This window comes from Sebastes fasciatus, chromosome 20 (genome assembly GCF_043250625.1).
Source record: "Sebastes fasciatus isolate fSebFas1 chromosome 20, fSebFas1.pri, whole genome shotgun sequence".
Classification (NCBI taxonomy): Eukaryota; Metazoa; Chordata; class Actinopteri; order Perciformes; family Sebastidae; genus Sebastes; species Sebastes fasciatus.
Window position 1 is genome coordinate 14,678,446 of NC_133814.1, and position 26,319 is coordinate 14,704,764.

At 41.9% G+C, this 26,319-nt stretch overlaps 1 protein-coding gene across 2 annotated transcripts in view; it reads right to left on the reverse strand.

Moving 5' to 3' along the window:
* The window catches only part of svild (supervillin d), a 55,179-nt gene that overhangs the window by 16,735 nt on the left and 12,125 nt on the right, over positions 1 to 26,319 (reverse strand). For both annotated transcript variants that reach the window (XR_012591984.1, XM_074620752.1), the window contains exons 2-8: positions 22,829 to 23,315; positions 17,795 to 17,829; positions 14,116 to 14,171; positions 10,686 to 10,783; positions 8,700 to 8,802; positions 6,819 to 7,438; positions 5,771 to 5,903 (exon numbers count right to left, since the gene is read on the reverse strand). Coding sequence is in view for 1 of the 2 variants with exons in the window: in XM_074620752.1 (XP_074476853.1) it covers positions 5,771 to 5,903; positions 6,819 to 7,438; positions 8,700 to 8,802; positions 10,686 to 10,783; positions 14,116 to 14,171; positions 17,795 to 17,829; positions 22,829 to 23,184 (1,401 nt within the window). In the remaining variant the exon portion in view is untranslated. The remainder of the gene's footprint in view (positions 1 to 5,770; positions 5,904 to 6,818; positions 7,439 to 8,699; positions 8,803 to 10,685; positions 10,784 to 14,115; positions 14,172 to 17,794; positions 17,830 to 22,828; positions 23,316 to 26,319) is intronic.

Genomic DNA, 26,319 nt, shown 5'->3' on the forward strand with positions numbered 1-26,319 from the left:
TTACAACGAAAAACATGAAGAATGTGGAGTCCTGACAATAAAACACCAACACTGTGCTGAGGCCATCCATCACCCACTATTCATTAGAGCTTTCCTTACGTGATTTACTCCTGCTGCCATTTTTGCACCTGAACTCCACCATTAAAAATGAATTAGCAGAGGTTTACTGGCCCCCCTGGTGCCACTGGACCCCGGGAGCTGTTTTAAAGTAATTAATGATATTCCCCTCCTAAATATTGGAAGCGTTTTACGGCCCTGCCTGGATTTTTACTGCCTGACACCCCTAATTCCTTCGCTAATAATGAGCAAGTCAGTGCGTGTAATGTACCATGAGTTGACTTCCTTTCTACAGTGAGAAACACACACAGGAAATAAAGTCCAAGCAGATAAACAGCGTGACGAAATGTTATTTTCCTAACCTCCAGGCCTGGTGTGTAAGTTTTACCAATCATAAACAAATGTGTTTCTGCATGGAAAACAAAGAGAGGAAACCATATTTGACTTAAAATTGTGCTTTCGCATCACAATTGAAAGATGAATTGTTTAGCCTTACAATAGCAGAACAACACAAATATTTGCGTAATTCAATGTTTTAATCAACAGCAGACTTCAGTATCTTTTAGCTCATCACTGTTCCAAACCTGCTGAAATTTGAATCTTAAATTAGCATCATTATGAATAGAGCCCTGTGACATACTGGCAATCTGCACAGGATGTACTCCAGCGTGTATTCTGCCTCTTGCCCAAAGAGTGCTCAGATAGTGAGACAATAACTCGTTCTGATTATTGATTAAATAAACTCTGAACTAACGACAGTACTACTGTTATTTTGAAAGGCTTATAGGTTACTTGAGTACCTGATTAAGCTTACAGCTACCATCCAATATATTTTACTATACTATTAATAAATTAGAAAAATCATGTATTCATTTTGTGAATCAACACAAACAGTAGTAGGGCTGCAACTAACGATTGTTTTCATTATTTTCTCGATTAATCGATTAGTTGTTTGGACTATAAAATGTCAGAAAATGGTGAAAAATGTCGATCAGTGTCTCCCAAAGCCCAAGATGATGTCCTCAAATGTCTTATTTTATCCACAACTCAAAGACGTAGTAAAGAAACTAGAAAATATTCACATTTAAGAAGCTGGAATCAGAGAATTTAGATTTTTTTTTTGAGTAATGACTCAAACAAATTAATCGATTATCAAATAGTTGCAGATTAAAATGATATTTGACAACTAATTGATTAGTTATTGCAGTAGTCACTACTGCATTACCTAAATCTAAGAGTATTTCCAAACAAAACTGAATTTTGAAAGGATTCATGCAGATCTGAGTTAAGTAGGCCAAAGAGACTCTGTGACTGGAAGGTCAAAAGTTTAATCCTCACAACACAACAGTCCTTATGTCCAACAATATAGGAGCTGGAAATTTAAATAACAAGCCTGAGGAATCCTATGTGCTATTTGTGCTGAATCAATGTGACACATGCTACAACATATAAACAGCCATGTAGTCACAAAATGGAAAAACACCAGTTTCCCCTCCAACAATCTTCCACTCTCAAACCACAACACACAGCACCCTTTCTCTCTCTCTGTCTCTCACTCACCGCACACACAGTCTGTTTGCACTTTAATGTCAAACCTGTTGCATAGTGCGGTCAAATATTAGCCTGACATGAGACAAAAGTTCAAAGAAGTACATTTAGTCACACTATCATGGACACAGAGACACTGGGGCTGAACATCAAAGTGAACTCTTGCTGATTTCATAACAGGAAAGAATATACAATACGTCATCTGACACACTGAGATGTTGCTTTCCGCACGTTGTTACACGAATAAAACACACTTTTGTACAACGGGACCGAGAAAATCCTGTTTCTTGTACCTTTAAACTACTATTACTCCTAACTGCATCAACAATACATCACATTACAGTCTCTTTGTACATGCAAACTACAATACCTGTCATCTCACAAAAGCATTCTTCTCACACACGTACAGGCAGACACAGCCCCTCCAGCTAGCAGCCCATCTCTGGAGTCAATCAGTGAGGGGAAATACCTTGGCCTGACAGGACCCCAGAGAGACGGAGAGGAGAGGAGAGGAAAGGGCCTGCCTGGGCCTCAAACAAACCCCCCACAGGAAACCATTTTTCACAGCCCTGCCTTACTGTACGGGGCATGCACCGCAGCCAAACCGCTGACACAAATATCGACCAACTGAAGGACCAGCAAACCACATTCGTGTACCAACATGAATCAAATGTGTTTCTGCTGAAGACAGCTCTGATTTCTCCGCTGTAGTTCTCAGAGAGTGTGTGAGAAGTTGTCCAGGGCACAGGTAGACAAATAAGGGCCCAAAAATGTTAGTGATTAAGTCCGTATGTATGTACACACACACTCACCTGAAGAGGCTGGGAAAGGTTGACAGGCAGGTGTCAAAGTCAAAGAAAGGGGTAGAGGCCGCAGGTGAGGACAGAGGGAAACTGGAGAGAAGGGTTAAAAGGAGGAGGAATAGTAGGAAGAGGGGAAAGGGAAAGGGAAATTATCAGAGGAGGACGGAGGAGAAAGAGCATAGCAGGGCAACGTTAGACTGCAACAGCTGGAGAGAGAGAGAGAGAGAGAGCAGGGTTTTAGCATGGAAGACTAAAAGAAGAGACATGGGTCATTTAAAGCCTGGCATAAAGTTTGGGAGGATGGGAGAGAGAGGAAAAAGGGAAGTAGACAGTTTATAACTGCATGCAGAGAGGGCAAACAGCATAAATAAACTGACAGCAATGCAGGGTATGAAAGTAGCCTCACGGTTTAGTTGTAATCAAGTGGAAATGTCTCACCTCACTGTTGGTGGATTTAACGCAAAAAGTTTGATTCCTTTCAATTAGGGTTGTCAAAGTCAATAACTTGTTCATGCAAATTCATTTTAACGGCACTAATTTCTTTAATGTATTAACGCAAACGATCACCCGGAGGTTGTAACGGGCTCGTGAAACTAGAAAACATAAGGAATCGATTGGTACCAGCCATGTCATTCTAGTTTTTGGGCTTGAATTTGCCATGTTATGATTTGAGCATATTGGTTATGCTAAATGCAGTACCTGTGAGGGTTTCTGGACAATACTTGTCATTGTTTTGTGTTATTAATTCATTTCCAATAACAAATATATACATACATTCGCATAAAGCAAGCATTTGTCCACTCCCATGTTGATAAGATTATTAAATGCTTGACAAATCTCCCTTTAAGGTGCATTTTGAACAGATAAAATAATGTGTGATAAATTTGCGATTAATCACAATTAAATATTTTAATCAGTTGACAGCCCTCCTTTCAATGCATTAAGCTGTTTTCTCAAATTGCTCATTTAAAGAGCCATCTTCAGTGGATTATCTCTAATACATTTTCTGGGAATCAACACACCAGGGACAATAAATCATCAGTCTTAATGGACTGAATCAGACAGGTTTTGTATTCCAGTGATGACTCATTGGAGACCAGACATTTAGAAAAATCCTTAGGGATTTGAAAGCAAACAGTAGATTTGAAAATACTCCTTTAACGTCTGTGTGGACATTGTTCTTTATAATCTGTAATTTAATGTGACGTCAAAACAGAATTTCGGTTAACAAAGTAGCGGTTTTCTGTAAATTGATTAATGATTATTAGGATTAAGAATCATTATTCAATACAAGACAGGCCCTCTTTAAATTGAATTTACAACAAAGCCTCCTTTTTTTTTTTTTTTACAACACAGCCGTGTTGTAGAGAACAGCTTAGCGGGCTTAACAGGAAACATCTGGAGCTGGTTTGAGATGACCATTGGTGTGTGTACCATGCATGTTACATTCCCCGGTCTCCCACATTTATCAACCAAAGAGCAACAACATCTGCTCCGGATTGGCAGATAAAATGACATGCCTAAACATGAAAACCTTTCCTCAAGAGAGAAACGGAAATGTAACAAGAATAGCAAGGAAATGCCCCATAGCTAATGCCCACATGGCATCAATACCAATAATTTAGCCAAACCATGTATTATCTACATCACTGATGTGTTTTCCCAGAGCTCTACGATAGCAACAGGTTTCAGAACCGTTCACAGGAAATAACCTCAGATAGAATTAAAGGAAGACATCAGCTTGGCCCTCTTTCGTGCGTGAGCGTTGAGGATGCAGCTTGTGTTGTCTTTTACATAATGAAGACAGACCGCACAAACATAAAATGACATCAGCTTTCAGTATTTAATTGAGTGGGGATTTGTTCAAATTACTGTGTGTCTGTACTTAGTTATTAAGTGGCTGAACTTTCCAGACTACGAGTGGCTCTATTCGAAGGTTAGCTCATCCTTGGAGCCCAAAACTAGAAATCCCCCCAAGAGGATCATTGACCTGGACAGACATCAAGCCAGGAGATGCTCCGCTCCATATAAATAAACATGGCATCACTTCAAACTTTGTGTCCGGTTGACTGTTTTGGGGATATCTACGTGGCACTCGTAGGGTTTTTCCACTGATATAAACCCTGTTACCACCGCAAGAACTTTCCCCCGGATCTAGGAACCTTTTGAGGAGCTCGCTTCATTTCGACCACAGGGATCAGGGTCTAAATTAAGTTTCTGCGACTTTTTACCCCCAAAAAAGGCCCTGGTTGGGGGATAGTACTACTAGAGTTTGCAGGGATGACGGTCAAACACACACACACAGTGCCGCTGCTTCGATGGCTTCAACTCGTGAACTGCTTCATCCATATACAAGAAAGTACTCTAGTATCGATTTATCGATTTTTCTTTGTTTGATTACATTCAAAGTAAAGTTGGGCTCCGCTGTCTCCCGAAAGACAGAGAGAAAAAGAGAGAGAGATGGCGAGGGCGAGCGGTAACATTACACTGAGCTGTAGGCTGCAGAGTGTGTTGCCCTTGTGTCATGTCATGTTGCTTTTTTTATACGTCAGCGGACTAATTTGCCTAATCTTTGCGGTGGAAATGCAGACAACAGTGGGCAAAAGGAACCACTGATTTCCTAGAAACGTAGTTCCACGGACTAAAAGTCCTGGGAACTTTCGGTGGAAACGCGGCTTGTTCAATTCTTTACTTTCCATGGAATCATGTTGTTATTCCACTTGAAATCTCAGCAAGGATGGTCTTGTTTGTACAGGAGAACAGCATGTAGAAACATGCATGCCCTTCTATCTCCACTTCAAAATACGTCAGTTATCTAAGCATGTGTTAACCATTAAACCCTCGACGCCGACCCGGATGTTTATATCCATTTGAGAGACCTGAAGTCTATAAAGAGCACAATATGGAGGACCGGAGGAAAGAGGAGAGTACAAAAACCAACAAAAGGAAGCAGGCATTAGCTTTGGAAGGTTTGCAGGTGTTTGGTCATGGTGTAGGATTTTATTTTCACAAGGGGAAGGGGCGTGTCTCTATTTCTCTTTGGGAGTTCAGCTAAGCCCTGGATCTCTGGGCTTTGGCGTCACCACTCCCAAATCTGCTGCCCCCCCACCGAACCCTCCTAACCTCACACCCTTTTGGCAGCAACTCTGGGAAATGAGCTGATTCAGCAGAGGAAGAAATGTGTCCGCAGCCAAATCTTTCTTTCCCTGCACACAAAGCCGAGGGGGAAGCCTCAACATGTGGCAGTATTTGCTCGTACCCACCTCAAAAACAATGCAACGCCAGTCTTGTAAAGCTGTTATTCATACTAACCAACTGGAAAGCCCCACCACACAAAGAAAGCTCAATAAGTAAAAACATACCTTTTTCATCCAGTTGTTTTCAGCGTCTTGGAGCTGACCGAAGCGATCGGCCAGTGATGTGTGGATCAGACCGGACGGTTTGGACTTCGTCCGTCGATCCTTCTTCTCACTTTCACTAGTGAACTCTGACAGTCTGAAATAGGTAAAAGACACATTAGTTCTTTCCTCATTAAAATACATTGACTAACCTACCTTTGCTCTGCATTTTAGAAAGCCCTAACTTGAGCCTTAAAGGTTCAGTGGGTAGGATTTGGCGATCTAGTGGTGTGGTTGCAGATTGCAACCGACTGAGTACCCCTCTGCTCACTCCTCCCTTTCCAAGCCACTCTTAGTGAGTAACGTGAGCCGCCGAGTGCAAAACCGTGGCAACGCAGTTCGCCTTGCTCAGAGGACGCCTTACCATAATAACACTACTTCAGGAGCAACAGAAGTCAGACGGCGGCTGGCAGTACCACAGTTTTGCACTCTGCAGCTCACGTTACTGCAGTTTCACAAGCATGTCGGAGAACTATGGAGGCCTTCAGGTAACGTAAAAACACAAAAGTCTCTCCCTAGAGCCAGTTTTTGGTTTGTCCCTTCTGGGCTACTGTAGAAACATGGCGGAGCAACATGTCGGACTCCGTGAAGAGGACCCGCTCCCTATGTAGATATAAAGCGCTCCTTCTAAGCTAACGAAAACACAATGATTCTTAGTTTCAGGGGATTATACACTAATGAAAACATAGTCATGAATATTATATTCCACATCTGCTAATAGATCCCCCGAAATGTTACACACTGTTACTTTAAGTCTGGGTATTAAAGATATTAAAGAGTTGTACTCCCTGGCCTCTCTTTTCGCATATTACTTGGTCACATATTTATAGTAATACACATTTGTGACATTCAAGCTTTTTTTGTCTGCTTTATTTATATGCCTCAAATGAAAATAAATTCAAAGTCCATTTAATATTTTTTAAATTCCCTTTTCTTTGCATAGACACAAATATGCACATTTAAGCCGTATACTTTGTCATAATGCATGCTGTGTTTGTGTACATCTAATGACCTCTGTTTGAGCAAGGAGCCCTGGCTTCCATCCAAACTGCTCTCCAGCTCCTCGACGTCCTCCGACACTGTCGACGTCTTCTCCAGGCTCTCGTCGGGCGAGGGGCTCCGCATCTCCTCAAAGCTCCCTCCACTGCTGCTTCCCTCCCGCTGTTGTCCGTCGGTGCTGAAGCTCCCTCCGTCTGCGATGTCATCAGTAAATGACTCCTCTTCTCTGTCATTCTCTCCATTGACCTCTTCCTCTTCCTCTACCTCCTCTTCCTCTACCTCCTCCTCCTCTACCTCCTCCTCCTCTACCTCGTCCTCTTCTATCTCCTCCTCCTCCATCTCCTCCATCTCCTCCATCTCCTCCATCTCCTCCATCTCCTCCATCTCCTCCTCGCTCTCAGGGTGGCTGAGGGTGACGCTGCTTTGTCGGGCCGGCGCGCAGTCCGGCGTCGAGCCCTCGCTGTGATCCGACTCCACGCTGGTGGAGCGGCATTTCTTTAGGATTCCCTTGATGCCCCGGGCCCCGGAGTCTTGGCGCTGCAGCGAGGCAAGCTGGCAGGGAGGAGAGGGAGGGGGAGAGGCGTCTCTGTTCTGGCTGAGGGGGAGAGCTCTGTCGGACAGGAGACTGGAAGGCTGATGCAGAGAGGGAGAAAGAGAGAGAATTACTACCAGCCATAATATTTATAAGATCTGGAAATTAACATTGCAAAGACTACTTGAAGTGAATTCTACGGTTCTTGATTATGGCGTGTAAGTCTCTCTGACCAGACCAACATTTTTCAATTTCAGCTCCTTTGCAGTTTCCACATTAACAGTGAAAACCCTTTTTTCTTTCTCTCTTTTTTGACATACACAAACACATACTCCTGTTCCATCTACTGCTATTTCTGCTTTCATTGACCTACTGCTGTTATCAAGAAAGTCTGGGTTAATACTAGGTCAGATGAGAAGGATGAGGGGGTCAAAAGGATATAAGTAAGAAGACATGAAGCCAATTTAGAGCTTGAGAAAACTGAAACAATGGTGATTAAAAAAAAGGGATAAAGGGAAAATCCAAGAGTCGATGTGTGAAACGAGAAAGATTGTGAAGAGAAATCTGCAAGACTTTGTGACGCCACTCATGTTATGTCGTAAAACGTTGCAAAAACACGTGTCGAGTAAAGTTGTTGACACAAGCTTTTTATAGTCTGAGCTACCATAAAATACTACCATTTTTTAGGATGTTTAAAAAGCATTTTAAAGAGTAATACTTCACTTATGGCAAACATGAACATGAAACGACACATCTAAACACTTGTGAACCCTATTGTGTGTGTAATATGCTGTTGCTTAGACTACACATTAGCAGCTGGAGCAACAGCAGACGTCCTGCTGACTGAGGTCAAAGGTTATGAGGGAGTGCTGATTTAGGAGGAGACGTAGGACGAAGCAGATCGTGAAGCCAGCTGGGTGTGAAACGCTCACCAGGTGGTCTTCTTAAATGAAAAACACCGGAGGGGCATTTGAGTGTGGTATATACAGTATGTATACATACTTTCATTACCTCGTGAGGATCAGTTTAAGATCTAGGTGACGTAATCACATTTGGAGTTAAAGAGTGTGTGTGTCTGCGTGTGTGCGTGTGTGCGTGTGTGTGTGTGTGTGTTGAAACTGTACATCAGCGACATGAATTACAACCTACACGTCAACTTCAAAAACAGAAAACTAAACTAAACCAGACCCAGAGGTAGAGAGAGCCAAATTTAAGGTGAGTAAGACTTTTGGAATTGGCTCGCATGCGGTGCAACAGCAGCGTTCAAAAATATGATCTTTCCAAAACACAATCCAGAGAGATGACTTTTATATTTCAGCCTACTGAGTTATGGAAACCATGTGGCATTTAAAGAATACTGACCTTCTCTTCGACAGTGGGAGCATTTTCCTGCTGCTCCGTCCATGACGGTTCATCTGTGGCCTCCTTCTCATCCATTAAGTTGCTTTTATCAGTTTTGGGAAGGCTGAAATATGAGCGGGACAAAAAAAGATGAAGATGGAGGAAACAGACAGAAAGAGGGGAAAAAAAATAGTTTTCATAAAATTGAGGTAAAAACAATTCAGGTATTACATAATGGAATTGCAGGAAAGAGCTGTGAATTCAAACCACAAACTAAGAAACAAGGAAATATACATATCGTTAGAATTTACCTTCCCCCACTACAAATTTTTACTGAATAGAGCCTGAACACATCATAATGGTACTTTCCGTTACAGTTAGCTGTTAGCTTCGTGCAGGACTGTGCTGCTTACCGGCTGCTAACAGCTAACGTAAACTAGCTCTCGTCCTGCCGACTTCAACGCTGATTTGTTGTTCACAGTGTAGCATTATCAGGGCAAAAATAGGGTATGTCCCCTGGATGTGTCGATTAGGGCTGCCCCCTCTTAGTCGATTATTGTTTTGGTCTTAGTCGACTAAGATTTCTTTAGTCAATTAGTCGCTTTTTATGCTTTTTCATGCTGAATGACTTATTTCCAAGAATCTTATGAGCACATCTCTGGTGAACACAAGATGTAAAGTGGTGTTTTTGTGTGATTCTTTTTGGAGAAACTCAGTTTCACAGATCTGTCGATTAAATCAACTTATCGATTAGTTGACAATATCGTATGAGTGTTAGCCAACTAGGAATTTCTTTGGTCGAGGACAGCCCCAGTGTCGATAGTGAGTTTACTGCAGCCCAAACACATTTTCTATCATCGACGGGACGCCTTTACTCTCGAGCCCTGATGGTAAACGAGTACCATTTTCAGAATTTTCGCATTAACTTGGTAAGTAGAAGTGGAAGTATCGGTTCTTGTGACATCCCTAATCAGTTACTATTTGCATTTATAAACTTATACTAAATGTACTAAGACTACAGTAGCAGATAACCACCCTCAACTGAGAGTTACTAAATCTATCTGAGTAGAGCTTGTGTCAAGGTTGTATTCCACACAACTGCAGATTTGTTTTCCTTTGCTTAAACGAACACAAAGGGCAATGCCAAAAATCAATAAACAGTCACTGATTTGGCACTTTGTAATCAATGCAGGCACTGGGCCAACGTAATGATAAAGACACTGAACTTAGAAATCACTAAGACGCCACTGAGCTCATAATCACCACATCTGATGTGAGTGTTTTGACCTTTGGCATGCGGTGATGCTCGGACACTTTTGCTGTTAGCCCGCTTCTCATCTCCTGAGGAATGTTTTGTTTTTGTCGTAAGCTTAATTTATCGTAAACTTCAAACTGACTGAAGTTTACGGGTCAGTTCAAACTTCATGTGGACAAAAAGGGACAGGAATGAACTTGCGGTACTTATGTCTTTAACCTATCACACACACACACACACACACACACAGACAAGCATGTGGGACATTTTTCACAGATGGATAACACAGATACACACTCTCCAGCTCCGTCCAGACTCCAGTGGTTACAGTGCTAAGTACAGTTTGGCTCTCACTCGCTGCTGCTCTGGTTTGGTCTGCATCGCCATGGCTACCGCACAGCCCTGTTGTGTGTTTACGTGTGCGCGAGAGAGTGTGTGGCATTAGAGGCGAGCTCTGCAGGTTTATCTGGTTTATCTCTGCAGCTGTTCACATCATTACACCGCCTTTTCCAATTGGTCTGTAATTACCTCGGTGCTCCGCTCTGTCTGCTCCGTCTGTGTGTGCGAGTGTGTCAGTTGATTTCAAGGTGAAGCTGTTTGTTCTATGTGCTTGTGTTGTTGTGGCATATGTAATGTACCGCAGACCACAACATCGATTACTGGAATGATGTAAAAAGACTGCAGTCAAAGTTTAAGTGCAGTATGTCTGACACTTAACAAGAAGCAGTAGTTTTCCAGTTTCTCCTGCCTACCTGGTGGAGGATTCCTCTTCGTCACTGCTCATTAGCTGACACTTCACCCTGTCGTTGGTGCGACGGCTGCCGCTTCCATCCCCCGTCCCCTCCAGGTCCTAAAGGCAGAGAGAAGGGAGGTAGTAGCCTAAAGGTTAGGATTATGTTTGCAAGAAATTCTGCTTACATCCTACGCTGGCTGTAAAAAAACAAACCTTGATAAGGGGAGTGAATGAATGAATGAGGCTCCACCCATTAGCTTGAGCGAGGCAGTTAACCCTTCAAATGCTCCAGTTGTTATGCTCAGGTCAGTGCTGTAGTGTGCGAGTGATTGTGAAGTAAACCTACCCACCCTGAGTACATAGAGTAAAAACTAAAACGGAGAGAGATGAGATGAGTAGTGCATTTTCCACATTAAAGTAAAGTGCCCTCAAGGGAGCCATTATGGTTTGTTTTTACTTTTCTAACCTTCTGAAACCCGCAGGATAGCCGGCGATCCTGACCGACATCACTGTCTTTCAGAGGCTGTAGCGGACTCAGCTTTAGAGCAAGAGTGAAGGTACTGGTATCATATGAAACTAGAAAAAGGAATCCATTGGTACCAACCATATTATACTAGCTTGTCGGGAAGGAGGCAAAATAATGCTCAAAAGTTAGACTCAATTTTGGCAAGGAAAAACTAGCATGGCTATTTTCAAAAAAGGGTCCCTTGACCTCTGACCTCTAGATATGTGAATGAAAATGGGTTCTATGGGAACCCACGAGTCTCCCCTTTACAGATATGCCCACTTTATGATAATCACATGCAGTTTTGGGGCAAAAACCATGCAGCTGTTTGAATGTAGTATAAATGTGTTATTTTCTTCTATTCTAAAATGATGTACTTGAACATTTCTGCATACTGGGGTCCCTAAACAGTCTTGGATTTACATAAATTGAGTATCACTGGAAAGCCGAGACTCTTGTGGATCCAATGAGCCCAAGTGTATTCATGTGTGATGATGTTAGTCCCCATAGTACACTTTTCATTGTAATGAGACCATTTTTTTAAACTTGAACTCATGACCTGTGTTGACCTCTAGGATAATCACAGCCTCGTGGAACTTTACAACCACAAACTACAGACCTAGAGCATTCAGAGGATGGATGGCTTTCCTAGGTAGATTCACAATAAGGGGGTTTCTGAGCGGTTTCCTCAACAGAAGTGCTTGCCATCCAATTGCTAATATTGCCTTATTCTATGGTGTTCCTCAAGGTCTTGGTGTCTTAATATGGTATTTAGGAGGGTTTTTTTTTTTAATAATTTTTATCAATTTTTGATAGATATAGATATATACTTCTATCATAATGTTCTAATCCCTTGAACACTTTCACAGTTGCTATTCTTGGCCAGGTCTCCTTTATAAAAGAGATCTTTAATCTCAATGTGACAAACCTGGTTAAAGAAAGGCTAAATATAAAACAACAATTTATTTTAATCAATTCATGAATTCATGTTTATTACAGATTTATGACTAGAACAACTTGACACACAGTGCTGAGCTACATCTCAAATTAATCTTCTGGTTCCCAGCTTTCAGATGATGTACACCACTTCTATGTGACATCTACTGTTGACCGATATGACTGATATTTCTTAAATGTGTCACTCTCCATCTGACTCACTCTCCATTTTCACATCTGAGTGGTAGATACATTCATTGTCCTTTTTTTTAAAATGCGTACAGTGAGAACTATCCAGCTGTTTGAGACCTGTAACGGTAACACTTTCCCGAGGCCCTGAGGTGACCTGAAGATAAGTGCATCTCCAGCTGTGAGCTAAGCAACGGAAATTAAGTGCTCTTTTCTCACAAAAAAAAAATGACAGAGCAAAGCGTACAGAATTAGAGGCCTCTTCCAAACCGACTGATGCTCGCTGATTATAAAGAAAGAGCTTATTTTCCACCCAGTCTTCTAAAAAACACGTTTTTATATAGCCAGGAAATTCAGTCAGGAAATTTAAAATATAAATGAGCTGCATCTTTCTCCAGAAGTCTCCATGTGCACGTTTTATTGCCTCCATCCGTGCTGGAGAGAACAGACACACTGTACTGTAACCTCACTCCTGCTGGAGACACTGACTCACTGGCTCTCAACAGGGATTGTGGAGGAGAAATGAGTGATAAGGGAAAAGTGAAGACAGCGAAGGGCTATCTGTCACTGCTGATGACTTTCAAGCAAGACATCCTTAAAAAAAAAAAAAAGATCTAGGTCAGAACAAAGGATGGAGAGAGCAGAAAAAAAAAGAGAAAACAAAAAGTAGTGTGATTGTGAGATAGCCTCTTTGTGGGAGCTTGTTTTCCCAGCAGGTTTTGCTGCCATCTGGGTTCACTTGGCCAACCTTGGCACTGCTCCTGGCCTGTGAAGGCCAAGTAACAGCTATTTACATCAAATATCATGAACCCTAACCACTTCTGAAACTTAAGCAGCCTGGGAAAGACAGATACTGTCTTCATTTTTTTCAAGCACACATGTGCGTATCTCCCATAGGATTAAGGGCATTGTCAAGCTTTTGTTCCAGATCTTTTAGCTCTCTAGACTTCTTCTTCCCACCGTTGCTTTAAGACATCCACGTACTGTGTGTGTGTGTGTGTGTGAAGTCATGACTTTGGCCAAGCGTGCATCCAGGTGCAGGACAGCTCGGTGCTGTATGGAACAGCTCAATTTGTTATTGATGGAGCAAAGATCCAGGGGGGGATTTGAAGCGTACACCAGCTGCGTTGGAAAGGGCTGGGAGTAAAAGATTTAACCTTAGACTGTATAAAAATATAGATATAGCATCTGTGACACCACTCATAAGTGTATAAATGTGTTTTAAAGCTTGGTTTTGGTTCAGTGTGTGCTGTCATTTGGAGCTATAGCCGAGTTTCCACCAAGAAGTTCCTGGTAATTTTAGTCCCGGGACTACCTTTCTAGGAAGTAAAAGGTTCCTTCAGCCCATTGGTGTCTGAGTTTCCATAGCGGTATAAGAAGATTAGGCATTTTAGTACGCTGACGTATGAAAAAGCCACATGACATGGGACGAGGTCTGCTGGTGGTCACAGGGGTAAACACAACACACAAAATGCTCTCCATCCTCCTAAACCGATACTAGAGCACTTCCTTGTTTTATGAATGAAGCAGTACAGTTGGGATGGTCATCCCAGCAAACCCTAGCCGGAAAGTTCCTGTACTTTCAGAACGTACTACACCCCGAACTTAATTTAGACCCTGGTCCCTGCGGTCGAAACGCAATGGGTTATTAGAAGGTTACCAATTCCGGGGGGAAAGTTCCTGCAGTCGAAAAGGGGCTAATGAAATCTAAATTTGGTCAAAAGCTACCCAAACACAAAGACAATCACACACAAAATCAATAAAACGATACAAAGTATTTGGATGAAGGGAATTAGAAGACAAACCTAAAATACCGTACCTTAAAAAGAGACATCTTGGCAGTCCTCTTGGCTGAGTCCACAGGCTTCTCCTCAACTAAAAAAGAACACACACACACACACACACACATATGTTGGACCATGAATACAACAGTGAGAAGATATTTGCAATTGTTTCCTCACAGTGTGGTATCATGTGTCAGTGTGTGTTTGGTATCCACAACATAATACATTGTTGATGGTCTCTGGGAGATGGTGAGGTCATACATGGTCAACCTAACTAGCTTTTTTTTTAGTAAATACAGAATATAATTGCATGCAAAGAGTCAGAATCAGAGTCATTCCAGGTCAAGGGAAAGTTTTCCTTGCTGAGAATAACAGCTTGGCAAATGTAGACAGGAAAAACTGACAGGATATGCTTCTAAAGGTGTCTCTGGATCAGAAAAAGGAAATGAATGTACTCGTGATATTTCCCTCGCCTCATGATGTATTCACACATACAGGGAAGGTAAAACCATCATGCATCTATCAGTCAGTCTATGGTGAGATAATGGATTTTTCTTAAAGAAAGAAATACCATTATTGTGTGTCTGCATACAGTATGTCTGTGTGAGAGAGAAATGATGTCTCATGCCAGTTGTCTAATCAAAAACAGCTCTGAGAATATAATCTTCTAATCCACACAAAAGGAAACCATTAAATTTAATATTCCAAAACAACACAAATTTCTTAAGTCAGCACACTTAAATCCTTTCTCCCACTCTAAATCTGTTTTTATTACCTTGGCAATGAGACATTTGTAGCTAAAAGTTGTTCCCCTTCCAACGAAAACAAATGAACAAACAAATCCCTAACAAACTCCCCATTTCCAAAAGAAAAAAAGCTTGTTCTGCTGATAATCATCTCGTTTTTTAATACTCTAGATTTATGTTTCCGAGCTTCCCTGCTGTCCAGAACGTAGCATGATTTAGATCAGATGATGACACATTACACATCGCAGACTGGCGGTGATTCCCTGCAGACTGCGCTCTCTTAGTTTTGAATCCAGTCCAATATTTTTCATCCTCATCATCCATCCAACGGCAGAGAGAGAGAGAGAGAGAGACGGAGAGAGAGAGAGAGAGAGAGAAAAGAAAAACTCAAGAGATGGAAAAACCTCCACTTAAGTTCACTGACTTTTCCATAAGTGTTTTCATCCATCTCACAAGACTGCTCAGTCATAGCTGCTGAGAGCTTATTGGATGGGCCTTTGACCTCGTAATAGCCAATATAGTCTGCACATATGAATAATATTAGCCAATAAACTGTGAGGAGCAGTGTAAAGATCATCAAATCTACATAATATGTACTTATCCCCACCGCAAGGATAATCTAATGGAGAGTATTTAGTGAGCTGAAATCACTCTGTATGCACTCTACACTGTGCTAAGACAGAGTGCACTTGTACTGAAGGCTTCTACAACATGTTCGCTATAAACCAACTGACGGTTTGTATGTATTGCTGGTTTGTGGGAGGGCTGAAGCGTCGGGGAAACCCTTGATGTGACCACAAGAGGCGTGCGTTCTGGCTCTGAGAACTGAATCCTCTGCCAGCTTGGACAGGAAGCTCATCAGCCGTGCGAATGCACCGCCGATGCTCTCACACTCACACGCACATATCTCAATTACAGATGAACACTGACTGCTCTTTGTTCCTCTTTCTGTGTCTTTGGTTCTTTTTCCAGCGCAACTTTGACTCTTATCTTCAAAACAAAGGAACACGCCGGCCGTGTTGACAGATAATCAGTCATTCGGAGCAAAGAAAATCCTCAGTATTCTGTATTATTTTGTATTCTGTTTCCAAATTAGTCAAGTCTAGTCTAAATTAATGACGTGGTTTAACAGGCTAAATTTCACTAACATGCATCACGGCATTTGATCTTAAATATTTGAGATCATACTCTTTTTTTCAAATAGAATGGTAGAAAACCATTAAACTCAATAAGGATAAAGGTCTTTACACGACGAATAAAGACACAAAATGCGAAATACTTGCCTGCAAATGTTATATGTCTAGGGCTTTTATTGTGAAAGGTAAGAACGGAAGGAGTGGATCTGGTCTGCGCTGCCTTTGTCAAGGTTGAAAGGAGTAATAAAGTCTTGGTTTGGACTACGGAGCTTCTGTGTTGTTGTTTAATAAATATAGGCGCAACTCAACCCGTTCTGCCAAACATGATTGGTTGATGCCTTTATACAGGTTGCGAAAGAAAATCAAACGACATCGCTTTTTTTTCCTGCATAATATTCAGGTGCTGTGTGAAAGTAGTCATGACAAAAACAACAGTTTGAAAAAATGTACTGATGTGTGAATTACTCGCTCAAAAGAAAACAGCTGTTGGGTAACAGCCTGTACATGGGTTTAACTTTTTACGATTTCATTTAAAATACTTCATCAAATACTTTCCAAAATTAATCTAGAAATAAAATGGTAAAAAAACATCTGGAAAATATTCAGTTAGGACACAAATACAGTAATTCAATGTCCTGTTTGTGTTAACAGACTAGAAAGAATATTGAATGTAAAAATGTAAGTGGCAATATGCAGCAGTGAGCAGACAATTAGTAGCCACTGACTGACTGTTCATTTCTGTCTTCATGTTGTTGTTTTAAATTCCACAACCTCTCATCAAAGATCAGACCCAGTTTACTAAAAAGAGGGTAGAACCTGTAAGTAAGCACTTCAGTTATATGCACTAATCATGATTTAGCTTTCTGTTGTTTATGCTTACTGTGCACATACAGTACATGGAGAGTGTCTAGGTATAAAATGCAACATTTTAATCAATGATTGGAAAAACTAGCAGAGAACACAACAGATTGGACCGCAGTTTTATCTCTCTCACTTCTGCATGAATAAATAACACATTTTGATTCAATTTGAGAATCATTTAGACTTGGTCTACCACACTTCCTGATTAACTTAGAAGGTAAAGAAATGTCTGTTTGCACTGATAACACAACACTGCTTCACACGTCCTGAAATGCTGAAATAACCTGGGACCTTCCTATCACCTTCCTCTGTCACTATCTGTTTGTCTCTTGTGCAGTCGAGCATTCACATGCACACATAAGCAGAGAAACACATACAGACAGACAGGCAGGCCAACCAATTAGGTAAAAAGGCAGGAGGCCACTGACACAGACAGACAGGCGACAGACAGACAGACTGACAGCCTCAGGATGTGGGCTCAGGTGGCTGAATGTGAGTGGGAAAAGCAGCCAGCGGCCTGTGTGTAAACTTAGCCATTTTCTCCTCTCTGCTCCAAAATTAGCTCTAAAATGCTAGCTTGCTGAAACAAGCTTCCAGTGTACATAATCAAACATTTGCACAGTGTAAGCGCACACCCACTAAGACTCAGTCTTTGAACCAAACTCTGCAGACACGTGCCAAACATTATCTCCCTTATTTTTGGAAAAAGCAAAAAAAAACACACCGCTTGAGGCAAAACATTCACTTTAAATTATACAGTGAACAAAAGACATCAGTGGATCTGTTTTCTTTCACTCCCTTCTCAGTGGCAGAGTATTAAACAGCCAGCATTTATAAACCAGGTAGGTGATCTGACATCAGCAATGAGCTCAGTATTCCTTTAACACTGAGTAATAGAGAGAACTTGAATGAGTTCAGTCTGTGGAACGAAAGAGGATCTGAGTGCAGTGAAAGTGGAGAGTTCGTCTTACCCTTTGGCTCCTCTGTGTCATCGGTTTCCAGCAGCCTAGCAGAGACAGAGAGAGAGAGAGACAAATGAGGTCACTCTCTAACACACTGATGCGATGACAGAAATTACGTGTCAGTTACAATTGAGGTTTGCAAACTAGACAGAAAAATGAAAATATTAAGTCTTACTTGCACAACTATAATCCAAAAATGTGCACTCAAGCCACATGAAAAGGTGTAATATAAACCAAACTATCAACAGCGCTGCAGACAGCCACTTACTGTTGCCACGTGTGATATTCATCTTACAACATTCACTCGTGCAGCTCTTCCAGTCCCATGTTGACAATGATATAACAGCGATGAAGATCGCCATTCATCTCTAAGTAATGGGCGTTAAATATGGATGGGGACAGCAGCTGCCTGTGGGGCAGCAGCGATGATGTAACAGGAGGATGGGAGGCGACTGCTTTTAACACAATAGAGAATCGCGGTGGACATCTGGGAGGGGTTAGAGGTTACTGAAGAAGGGGAGCTGGCCCCAAGCCGATCTGCGAGTTCAGGATCAGGGCCAATGCCTTTTAAAGGATCTGCATTGGCTAAAACAGTCAGATCCATTTCTGATCCATGCACACCCAACTGTACTCCATTAAAGAGGACCTATTATCCTCATTTTCAGGTGCAGATTTGTATTTTGTGTTTCTACGAGAACATGTTTACATGCTTTGATGTAAAAAAGAAAAACCCAGAGCCAAACCCTTCGGACTCCGCTCTAACTAGCTGTGTTTGAGGGTGTGCCAAACTAGCCGCTAGGCAGGTATTATGCAAATGTGTTACTTGGTGACATCACAACATTACAGAAGAAGAGGCAGGACTTCAAGCGAGGTGTTTCAGGCAGTTCAGGAGCTGTGTTTCTGTGGTGGAGAGTAGCTTCCTTTGGCGAAAATACTACTGGACGATGACGTCCTCAAATGTCTTGTTTTGTCCGCAATTCAAAGATATTCAGTTTACTATCATAGAGGAGTAAAGAAACCAGAAAAATAAACATTTAAGGAGCTGCAATCAGAGAATTTTGTCTTTTTTTTCTTAAAAAATTACTCAAACCGATCAATCGATTATCAAAATAGTTGGTGATTCATTTAATAGTTGACAACTAATCCATCAATACATTAATCGTTGCAGCTCTAGTGTGGACTGTATAGCTGTCTTATGTAGGAAATAATGATTTGACTGGATCTGACTCAGTGTTGTCGGACTTTTCCGTCGACTGGTGTCATGTTCCCAAAACAGTGTTAAAAAGTAATTTTTACAGAGCAGTATATTATTATGAGTAATTTTGGGCTTGGGTTTGGCTACCATGGAAAGTTTGGTCAGTTTTGGGCTGGCACGCTTCAGTCCAACTTTGCGATATAGTGGGTAATCTAAAAAAAAATGCCACGCCAAGGTATTGATGGCGTGTGAATATGGTGTAGTTTGAGACGGGAAATGCGCTGGAAGATCACAAATTGATGTAGGTATAACAATAATTAAAGTCATGTAATACATAGCAATCTGTGGCTGTGTAAAATACACATGGCTACCCCACCCCCATCGGGGAGGGGCTGCACGCGTCGGCCCTATACGCTGCCATAAAAACTAACCAGAGAAGAAGAGTGGAGTGCAAGGCAGAGCAGAGAGAGGACGAGAAGAGCAACAGCAACACAGACAGAATTATGGGGGAAGTTGAAGAGAGAGAAAAGTTAAACAAATGAAGGCAGGCGAATCGTTAATCAAACACACACACACTCTTGTTCTATTCAATTATGTCATACACACAAAGCATTAAGTGAGACAGTGAAGCAGGGAGAGAGAAGATAAAGTACAGAAGGGATTTAATCATGACTGTGGTGTAGTTAAAAGATTTAATTTTAATGTCTCTAATTTGTGCGCTTAACTGTTGGGAAGCTGTTTTTAGTGCCAGGTACTGGAACTGTGTAATGCGTCAGCCATGTAAACAATAATCAGCCCGAATCCCATTCAGTCCTGTTTATAATCCAAGGTGTTTGACTCACCCCAACGTGCCAGCAGCACAATTACTGGTGTTTACTACACATGCTTGTCATTAAGCATGTGCAGTAAACATAGGGACATCAAACCCAAAATAATACACAATAGATGAATAGAATCTTCTATGTATCAACTGCATTTTTGGCTCGCATAATGTAACATGCATTGATGTGTGGTCTTCCCAATCATACTGTTAACTAAACACCGCAAGGCTCGTCACTGATTAGTTTTCATGCTGACTGCTGCAAAACTGTGACGTACGTAGAGTTCCTTTAGATAAAGAAGCACATCTTTGTACAAATAGTGCACTTATGTTTATACTTTGGCTCAGTTGCTAACAAAACTAGCAAACAAAGGAACCTGATGTTAATGTGTTGTCTTTGAAATGAGATCAAGGCAACCAGGGGTCGGTACTACGAAGCAGGATTTGCGGTTAGCGAGGTAACTTCAGGGTTAACCCTGGGTTTTTTCCGTCCTACGGCGGTGGTTCACTTCTTACCGGGGTAGATCGCCATGGTAACTTATGCTGAACACCTAACCTGCTCGTATGATAATAAACAAATACGAAGAAGTTTAAGTTGTAATCTAGGCTGAAAACAACACAGTTTAAACTGACAAATGCAGAAAGGACAGCTGGCTTTATGCTGCGTGTGCTCACCGTTTTGAATTATGTTTTTATATTTATATTTTTACATATTTATACCTTACTTAGCGGGATTGCGTTTGTTAGGGTTAATTAAGCCAGATAGCGAGAAGATACCCTGGGTATGTTGAACTCGCTTTGTAGTACAGGCCTCTGGAAGATAAAATTACATTTGCATGAACATGCAACACGTACAGTACAGAATCTGTATTTTCTCAAAGGGTGATTTTTAAGTAACAGTTAATTGTAAATGTAAAAATGCAGTGTTTAGGAATGTCACCCTTCAACTGTAACATCACAAGGGAAGGATTCTTGTCTGTGTCAGATAAACTTGTTGACAGTTTTCATTATCGCTGGCACAGCTGAGTTCCAGTTTCCTGTAATAGACACACAACAAAATGTTGCCTACCAAGGTTCAGTGAGAAGCTCTAGGATATATTGTATTAATATACAACTCCGAATTATCTATAAGGATGCTTAATAAAACACAAACAACTGCAATAACGCCCGAGAACTGAAAGTGAAACATAATATACAAATAAACCGCTAATATCTGGGGATTATTGGCCAATAAACACCAGCCTCTATATGGCCTTCTCTGTTGAACTCTGTAGGTTGCACAAGTACGCCTACACACAAGACTGCACAGCTGGACTGTGACAGGCAGCGAACGTCAAAACAAAACTGACAAGATTAGAAGCTAACGTTACAGGCATGTGAGACAAACACGTCAACCCACTGTCATGCTCTCTTTAATTAAAAACGCGGTCCATAACTTCGTGTGACTTTACTCTTGTTTTTTGCCAAATATTCTCTCTGCTGTCGTAAGCCGAAAACAGTTCTTTCTAAGGCTGTCCTCAATGAAATTCTTCGTCAACTAACACTCATACAATTTTGTTGACTAATAGATTAGTTTGATTTAATCGACATAGCTGTAAAAACTGAGTTTCTCCACAAAGACTCACACAAAAGCACCACTTTAAATCTTGTGTTTACCAGAGATGTGCTCATAAGTTTCATTCAGCATGAAGTCTAAGTCGACTAAGACTAAAACGACCGATTAGTCGACTAATCGTCTAAGACGGCAGCCCTAGTTCTTTCACGTTGCATAATGTGCAAAAAAACGTATAATACATTTCCTCCGTATCCTCAAGTAAGCAAAAAACTGGTTTCAATACTAGATTTTGCATTTAAACACACCTTTGATATAAGCAGGGTTGTATAAAGAGTGTCTATTAAGAGATGTTCAAGTACATGACTTGATACCTGAGATTTGCTGAAACATGTCGTGCTGCCCGTACACAATTGTATTTCTTTTGAAAGTCTATTACAACACCAGACATGCCTTTCCCAATCTTAGAAAAATAATTGGTCCGTAATATCTAACAAGCCATCACTCACAGCTATCTAGATGTCTTGCTTCATTAAGCTCAGGGCATGAACACTTGGCAGAGCCTAGTAACCTTACCCCCCCCCTGCGAGCCCCGGTCTCTGACATTATCTCAGCACTCTGTCCATCTAAGCTCTTCCCTCTCCAGCGTCATTCCCGCAGGCTGTTGTTCAAGAACAGACAAGTCTGGCTGTGTGCGCAGGCACAGCACAATCCCCGGCTTGATTACAGCTCAAACATCCCCAAACCCACGACCGGACATGTTTTACTCCATCTATGCACAAAAACGTTGCAAGAACATTCCTGGCCAACCACTGAGAAAACTCCAAAAAGTCTTTCAGGTCACCCTGACAATACTGCTTTGTTACTCCCAGACGTGTCAAACATGTGAGACATCCTCCCATTTGACTGTTAAATGACCCAAAACAAGCAGCTTGCAGGTCATCACAGCAAAACATGGCAAAATAAATGAGGCAGTGCTCTGCTTTGCACACATGGCCAATTTTGGAAATGTTAGCAGCCGTGCTTACGTCAAACAGGAGATGGAACTAAATGTCCTACAAATGTGCCGACTTGTTGCCTCCTCTCCTCTCATTAGGAGCCAGCAAGCTCTTTTAATGTAATCTAATAGTCGTCTTTACCAGATAAACTGCAAATGTTCTCTAAACCATGGGATGCCTCTGAAAGGAGCTACTGTACTTGATTGAACTGCAATTTGTGGAACATTATGCTCCAAATGTTTCCTGCACTATCACTGAAGTCTAAACTGAGATGCAGACAATAATATCTAAATAATAAATGATGATTTTATTGCAGTGTATTCCTGAGATGTTAGCATGGGCTCCACCTGCACTGGCCTTCTGAGTCTCTATGCCTGGACAGCTTTGTGTTTCATGTCTCATGGCCAAGTTTAAGTCACACTGAGAACAACACTGTGGCTGCACAAACAACAGAAGTGTGCTTTGTGAATAAACTCACCTCTTCGTGGAGGAGACAGCTTCTGATTTAGAGGATGTTTTGGGGTGAGTAGTATCCTCTTTTTCCTGGGCGGGCTCGTCATCAGCGTGCTCCACAGGTTCGGCCACTTTATTCCTGAGGCCCCTCCTCGTGTATGTTTGCTCTGATCCATTATCCTCATATTTGTCCTTCTCCTTGGTTTCTGAAGACGCTGTTTCGGTTGCGATTTTCCTGTCCCTGCGGACGTATTTGGAGGTGATTTCTTCCGTGTTGCCGTAGCGCTCGGCGAGCTCCCTCCTCCTTTCTGCCTTGTACCGAGCAATTCGCTCAGCCTTGGTTTCTGGGGCCGAGCTCTGCAAGGTGTCTACTCCATCCATCTCGATTCAGTTTAGGGTTCGAATGCAGGTGAGGAGATTCAAACAATTGTCCTAACCCAGATATGTAGATCGGCTTTCTTGTAGATCTCCCTCGACAGCGGATGTATCACTTCATCAACATCATCCCAGTGCTGCAAAACAAGAAAGGAAGCCTTTAGCGCGTTGTGATTGTTGAGTACAATTTCAGATGACAGGCACTCTAAACCTGTGTAAAACTGGATGTACCCCGGCATATACTTCTCCAGTGTTCATATGAAACTGGCTCAGCTGTAGAGCCGCGAGCCAAGCCCTGCCCTGCCCTAGCTAACACCCCCACACCCCCCACCACCACCACCCTGTGAGAATGATGTCAGCCAGCTCGGCTCAAAGACGGCCGACCACCGCAGTGAGACTCTCAAATAACCTCTGTTCCATCGGCTCACTTGGAGCCGGTTGGAAAGAGGGCGGAGAGATCACATCTTCATCCCATTTTATTCCTTACTTAGTTGAGGCTTTGTGCCACTGCCAATCACCTCTTGAACATTATCCCACCTCATAATGATTCTGCAGTTACTACAAAAACAAAGCACGAGAAACTCTAAATTGGCTCGGAGTGTGAATGTGTTTGTGTTAGCCCTGTGATAGACTTGCAACTTATTCAAAGTGTACACAGTAGGGCTGTCCTCCACCAAAGAAATTCTTAGTTGACTAACACTCATACGCTTCTCCACATAGAATCACACAAAAGTACCACTTTAAATTGTGTGTTTACCAGAGATGTGTTCATAAGTTTCTTGGAAATAAGTCATTCAGCATGAAAAGAGCATAAAAAACGACTAATCGACGAAATAAATCTTTGTCAACTAAGACCAAAATGACCCATTAGTCGACTAATCGACTAAGAGGGGGCAGCTAATCGATTCCTCTCCAATGTTTGTAGGCAAAATATGAAGCTACCACCACAGCCTGTTAGTTTAGCTTAGCATAAAGACTGAAAACAGGGGGAAACAGCTAGCCTGGCTCTGTCCAAAGGCACCAACATTTTCCTACCACACCACTAAAACTCACTAAATGTTGTAGCTCGTTTGTTCAATTTGTACAAAAACTTAAATTGTAAAAACAATAAGTTGTGGTTTTGTGGAGGCTTATGTGCCGGACTAGTTCTTGGTTGGGAACAGTGACACGTCGGTTGCCAGGCAATCAGCAGAGACTTAAGATTTAGGCTGGTCCCGGCTAAGAAACACTCCGGCAAACCTTGAAGCCTTAGTACACAGCCTCCCAACCAATGCAAGCTAGGACGGTCTTCAGGCTTCAACCTCGCTGAAAAAGATAATTCCTTTCCTCTTCTAGCACAATAAAAAAGTGCACTATTTAACAACTTTTGACTTTTCAAATTAAATTTAGGAGGCAAAGAATCAGGAGGCTGAGTTGAGCTCATTTTGTTCCGTTAAGTATTCACAGAGCAGAAAACCACACATATGGCTCGGACGCAGAGGTTTGAAAACTGCCCTCGCATAAATGCGTCAGCCGGCTGACAACGGCAATAAAAAATGTATGTGCGCACAGTTTCTGATTGCTCCAAACCAAGCACAGGGGGCTTTTCCGCAGACATTTCTCACAGCCGGAGTGCGCTTACGATGCTTTGGGGCTCCTGTGTCAGGACAGCCAAGGAGAACAGAAAGGTGAATAAAAGGTATATTTATATTAGAGAGGGCCAGGGGTTTTAAAGTAGCCCCCTGGTATCCCTCAAATTACAGGGAATTCAGCACATTGGTTCTCACATTAATGGCCAGGCAGAGGGGGTATGGGAAAAATATAAACGAAAAGTGCTGCGTCTGGACAATGTTAGCAATGTGAGAAGAAAGAGTGAGAGTGAAGAATAGGTCAAGGCAAGAGGGAATAGAAAGGTGAGTCTGGTCATGAGGTGGAATATATGAGCTGACTCCAAGAGCATTTTCTGTAATGATGACAAGCTTGAACCAATCTCAAGTGCACCTCCTCTGACCCCCGACCACCTGCTGGGCTATAAAACCAAACCAGGATCACGACTCTTGAAAAATATGGCTTTGAAATATTACACAGGAAATAAGTGTCTATGTCTGGGGATACATGTCTATGTTTGTATGTGTGTCAGTCTTCACCTTGACCTCTACTATCCCTCCTCCACCTAACATAACACTGCTTGGCTAAACAGTGTCTCCCTTGTGTACATTTAAATTTAGTCCAACCATAAAATGGAACTCCGCTGGACGATTACATGGTTCTTGTTATAAGCCTGGAGATGTCCAAGACACCTACACTCTGGGAAATGTATGCACCATGTAGAAATAAATTCACCATCTGTTTGTTAAATCAACACTTCAGCACCGAGCAGCGCTCACTATTCCAGGTAGTGCGGCACCGACAAAGCACCCATAGCCAATTAGACTTAGCCAGAACACAAACTAGGACACATTCTAGGAATGTAACCAGGATCAGATGCAGCTAGAGCTTTTTAAATGGAATTTACTGCTTTATATGAAAACCAAACGGCCTATCAAACATGCGGGGATAATCAATTGGTAGCGGTAAATCCACTTTGACCCAGCTTCAAGCGTTCAAGAGCTCCCCAGCTCAATAAGAAAAGGATGTTACTGGAGTTGTATTACATTTCTGCTCTGGGGGAGGGGTGGGGGGGTTAAAAAGCTTGGCATTTCAAGATAAGGTTTGTTTTGGTTGTTAAAGCTTCAGCAGGCAGAATGTTTTTGGTATCATTGGGCAAAAAATGTCATAACAACCTTCTCAGCATATTGTAATTCAAGTGATCTGAGGGATAACTAGACAAGTCCTGCACCTCCTCATGGCTCTGTTTTCAGGCTTTAAAAAATCTAGCCTGTGACTGGAGACTTTGACCAATCACAGGTCATTTCAGAGAGAGAGCATTCCTATTGGCTGTTCATTCAACGGAGGCAGCTGTCAATCACTCGCAAACTCCAATCAAACTTACTCCGGCTGGTGGGCTGTGCTTGGTATTTCCTAAACTGATCTCAACATGGCTGCCGGGTCACAAACTTTCTCGTTTTACAGCTAAACAGTACACTACAAGATGTTTCTGAAAACATCCTAGGCGAGAAATAGTCATTACAGTAACAGAATATTGATTCATATTTGATCAGC